Here is a 4,928-nt window from a genome sequence, read left to right as displayed (position 1 = left end):
AACATTTGAGGTTATAATAACCCAAAAATTTTAGAGGCTCGTGGGCGGACCCAGAGTGGCTAGGCCCAGACCGACCATGCTACCTGGCATGATCCAGGCGGAGAAGAAGACTCCGATGGGAGTCTTCTTCCTCTTCCAATCCCTGCTGAGTCAGAAACTCCCCGAGAGCAATTCGAGATTATCTAGAACTCTGAGATTTTCCTATTTAATCCTCCTTCCTCTCTCTTTGTGTTTCATTGACGAAAACTCGAGATATCGCTGCCAATTTCCAAGCTTTTCTTTCGAGTATCCTTCTTGATTCCTTGCCAAAAATCTTGCAGAATTGTTGCTGAATTGAGGTAGGACTCAAACTGCTTTCCTCTTCTTCTTTTTCTAGGTTTATTGCCACTATTCTTGGTGATTTGGGTCGGCGAATCACTAGATTACCTTTTGAAATAGAGGTGCCCTATTTTAACCTTTTTCTTCCGAGTTTTGCTGGCTACCTCGCCGCAAGGCGCCGTCGCACCACATGGGCCATGGCCACCATGCCGGCAACCCCACCGCCCGAGCCTCCCTCTTCCCATCTCCTCCTTGTGGACTCGCAGCACCCGACCCGACCTTCTCATTCTTCGGTCACTGTTGCAGTTGTCGCCGCCACCAACGATGACCGCAGTTGAAGGTCATCACTAAGCCAGTCATCGTCATCGGGGCTGGGCCACCTTAGTGGTTGTGCCACCCCCTTGATTCAAGAAGAAAGGAGAGAGATGCCCCTCCTTTGAGAAAGAAGAAGAGACTCCTCTCTCCTCTCTCCTCTCTCCTCTCTCCTCTCTCCTATCTTGGTTTCTCTTTCTTTATTTCTCTCTCTTTATATGATTCTATAGACCCAACAGGAGGTCCTAGTGTTCTCATTATGGACTAGGTTGACCCCAGTAGAGGGCTCTAGACCAGTGACACTATGACCACCCATCATGCTAGTCTTACCCCGACCATCGTCGAGTATCGTTGGACTCTATCATCATAAATTCCTATTGTGTTACTTGAACCATGGTCCGATTCTTGTTTCACGATTTGACTGGCTTGACAGGCCAGATCCGATCAATTTGGATCATCGAATGCTGCTACCTAGTTGACCCTGCCCGTCCTACGCCTGACTGTTGTCAGCCACCATTGGACCCGTAATTGATAACTCCCAATCTATTTTTTTGATTTCATATGTAATTCTTGATCAGATAAATTAGATTACCTTGTACTGACCAATTCGAACAATTATGCATTGTTATCTAGTTGGCCTCGTTTCATAGCCGACTCTAGTTTTGTATGGAAATATAGTCATCCGGGCAGAAAGAAGCCCAACGAGATCTTATACCCTAGTTTCTCTCTCTACCATTTTTTCTCTTGGTATTTTCTCTCTCTAGCTTGATTTAAGAAAATTTTAGTTAAATGGACTCATAGGATAGTCCTAGATTACTCGTAATGGTGGACCTTTTAATGGACCAGTAGAGAATTCTAGGTTGTTTGGATTTTTGATGTTGATTTAGTTTTGTAAGAGAACAATCTTTTAGTCAAGAGAACATTAAGCAGGTTCTGCGACCCCGGTTCATAAATCATAATGTGGGCAGGTGATCCGTCTTTTTGGATTGTTAGCAAAGAGGTAAGAATCTTTGTTTACCAACCTGCATGATCTAGATATTTTTGTACCTATATATATATGATATGCTAATGAGCTAGTTAAGTAAGAAGCAAGAATAGTTTTATGATGGTTTCTATATCAAAACATATTTTAATCGTATATGCTTATGATTAATAGTATGATGGATGCATATATGAGTATAACTTACACTTGCATAATCGGACTAATGGATATGGTGCTCTGGATTAACCATGTTATATTAATTGCTTCGTCACGGATGGAAAATATGACCATGGTTAGTCTAAAGTCAGAAATAAAAAGAAATTGATGTGCGGATGTGAACTGATTTGAATAAATTAGAACTTTGGGCTTATCTCGTTACTATGACAAGCCTCGTCATAGGTAGAAAATGTAATACTTTGGCAAGCCCCATCACAGGCTGGAAATATGAAACTATAGTAGGCCTCGTCACAGGCTGAAAGTGTGAAACTATAGCATGTTCCATCATAGACTGAAAATGTAAAACTATAGCACGTCCCGTCACAGACTGGAAATGTGATATCTTGGTAGGCTCCATCATAGGCTAGAGATGTGACCTAGATTTGGCCTAGAGTCAAAACGATAATTAAACCAGATCAAGTTAAAAAAGAATGGAATGAAAATTATTGAAAACACTAATAAAGATTTACGAGATATCGTATGATATATCACTCTTGAGTGGCTGAATTTTTATTGATATTTGATGTACATATTTATATTGATTATTCAAGCATTATTGATAGCCGATTTGTGATTTCAGGATGTGTGCAATGATTTCTTGTGGTTTTCATAATTATATTATTATTGTATTGGTGTAGATATGTGGAGATTCTTATTGAGCTGTAAAGCTCACAACCTCATTTTCTTTTTCAAAATTACAGATTACATAGTACATGTTATGATTGAGATCACAAGTGGAGGGGATGATTAGATAGAGCACCACTGATACTAGTTAGATGATCAAATTTTGTAATTGGATCAATTTTGTTGTTTAGTATGAATTGAGATCATTATTGTTCAATGATATTGAGGTTGTAATATATTTTTAGGCTTTGCGTATTTTCTAGGGCTTTGCCCTAGAGAGTGTGCGGCCGTGTCACATTTCGGGTATGAGTGCTGGGCTCAGGGCATGACAAAGGTTATGATGTGTTCAACGAAAAAAGGAGTGAGGGATATGGTCAGCAGAACCGTCCTGAACCATCCGATTAGAGGCATACCGAGATGTACCGATGGGCAGCGCGGCTTGGACAATTCCAACAACCAAGCGAGAACCGACAACGGAGGAGGAGAAAGAGAAGGAAAGAGAAGAAAAAAGAGAGAAAGAGCGGAGGAGGGAGGGAGAAGGAGAGGAAGGAAGATCGAGGAAGGTGGAAGCCAGCTGGTGAAGGGCTAGGAAGCCACCGCGCGGAGAGGCTCCGTCTTCGGTCTACTATTTCGTTTAAAATAGAGGCTCGAAGAGGAACCTCTTGCCTCTTGGCCCTCTACTGACCCTCTTTTTTTTCTTTTTTCTTTTTTTATGTTTTTTCTTTTTTTGTATGGTTTTGGCACTGAATCATGTACCAAGTACACATGGTCTTTTTTTTTTTTTATGCGCTCTATTCTAGGTAATGTGGGATGATGCGAAGAGGTTCGTTTGGGGCTGGAAAAGAAACCACTTTGTCCAAGCAGCTGCTGTGAAGATTAGTACCTTACAGAGATAAGTCAGCGGTGTCAGTCAAGTCAGGCATGCTATTTACCCAATCACCAAATTTTACATCGAACGGATGATTTATAGGTTTTCTTTTCATTAGATTAATAATTTAAAAACTTGTCAGAAAAATTCTTGAGTGAATAACTTTTAAATAAAATTAATAAAAATAATCAAGAAATAGAGGCAGGCTGGGCCACTCGGAGAAACTCAAGAGAGAGTGGGCCAAGTGAGGAGAGTGAGAGTGAGGAGGAGAGAGAGAGTGACTCGGGATGTGCGCCTAGGTGCGCCAATTCTCGTGCGGTGGGTGGGGACTTCTCCCAAATGCCTGGTGTGAGAGAAGGGGGGTCCACGTTGTCCGGGTTGGTGCTTTAGGAATCGTGCTACCGGTGGAGCATTTCAACAAACACGAGGTACTGTGGAGGATGGCAACGATGGGCCCTGCGGAGCCGGAGAAGATGGTGGCGAGCTCGGGTGACAAAGGGGAGCGAATCCTTCCAAAAGCACCCGAGAAGGGCCGGACATGGACAAATGTGGTAAAGGGCTCGTTGAGGATGCCGACATGGACCAATCACCAAATCACGACGGCGGAGCTGGATGCCCTGAAACGGCGCTTCACGGATGTGGTGGAGATCTCACCAGAGAAGATGGAGGTGGCCAGGGCGGCGTGGCATAATACCACGGTGATCATGCGTAGCCTGGGTCGTCGCATGCCAATGGAATGGATTAGTCGGAAGTTGCGGGTGGTTGGAAAACTCGACTATGATGTCGAGGAGTTCATGATGGCGGACGAGACCTTTGCGTTTCGTTTTCGGTGTGAGAAGGATCGGGAGGCGGCCATGGAAGGTGGACCCTGGCTGGTGGCTGGTCAGCTCCTGGCTATGGAGCGCTGGCGGCCAAACTTCGTTCCAGGGACCAATCAGTTGTGCCGGATGATAGTTTGGCTTCGGTTGCCAAGTTTACCGATAGAGTACTGGACAAAGGAGATGATCTGGGGTATCGTAGTGAAGGCCGGACGACCTTTGGCGCTGGACAAGGTCACCGACCATGGCTGAAAACTTGGATTCGCCCGTGTCAAGGTTGAGGTGGATGCGGGCATGCCGATCCGGCAGGGACTTTCATCCAGGTAGGATCTGACCTATATTGGTAGGCTTTTCGCTACAAAAACCTACCTGGTTTTTGCTACAAGTGTGCCCGGCTGGGGCACGGAGAGAGGGAATTCCCTTTTTCTCCCACGGCTCTGGCAATGCTTGGAGATCTGGGAGATCAGTGCTCCCAGCAAACTGAGACGGAGGAGCCCCTCCAGGAGCCGACATCTAAGTCGAAGAAGGGGGATGGTTTGGGGAGTCGGCTTCCCTTTGGCCCGTGGCTGACAACAACCAAGGTATGACAGCCGAAGGCGAACAAGCCGATGAAGAAGGCCACCATGACGAAGGTCGTCCAAACAACGCCGGTGCAGGATCATCCCCCTGAGTCGGGGCCGAGGTCTCCTATTGCTGCGCCGAACCTCCCTATGTCGCCCACGGACATGGATGGATGGCAAAAGCCCACTAATTTGGCTAGGAGAAGGTCGCCGAAGATGAAGGCAATGGG

General features: G+C 45.3%; 1 protein-coding gene across 1 annotated transcript; it reads left to right on the top strand.

Moving 5' to 3' along the window:
• The first annotated feature begins 3,769 nt into the window (after nucleotides 1-3,769).
• Nucleotides 3,770-4,390, top strand: LOC103695764 (uncharacterized). Its single transcript, XM_008777173.4, has one exon. It carries the CDS (start codon nucleotides 3,770-3,772, stop codon nucleotides 4,388-4,390), a length of 621 nt encoding a protein of 206 aa, XP_008775395.4.
• Nucleotides 4,391-4,928: the final 538 nt, after the last annotated feature.

This window comes from Phoenix dactylifera, chromosome 17 (genome assembly GCF_051530095.1).
Source record: "Phoenix dactylifera cultivar Ajwa chromosome 17, Ajwa_hap1_PhDact_Kaust_v1.1, whole genome shotgun sequence".
NCBI classification, from domain to species: domain Eukaryota; kingdom Viridiplantae; phylum Streptophyta; class Magnoliopsida; order Arecales; family Arecaceae; genus Phoenix; species Phoenix dactylifera.
The sequence above is the reverse complement of the archived record's forward strand: the minus strand, read 5'-3'. Positions and strand labels throughout refer to the sequence as shown.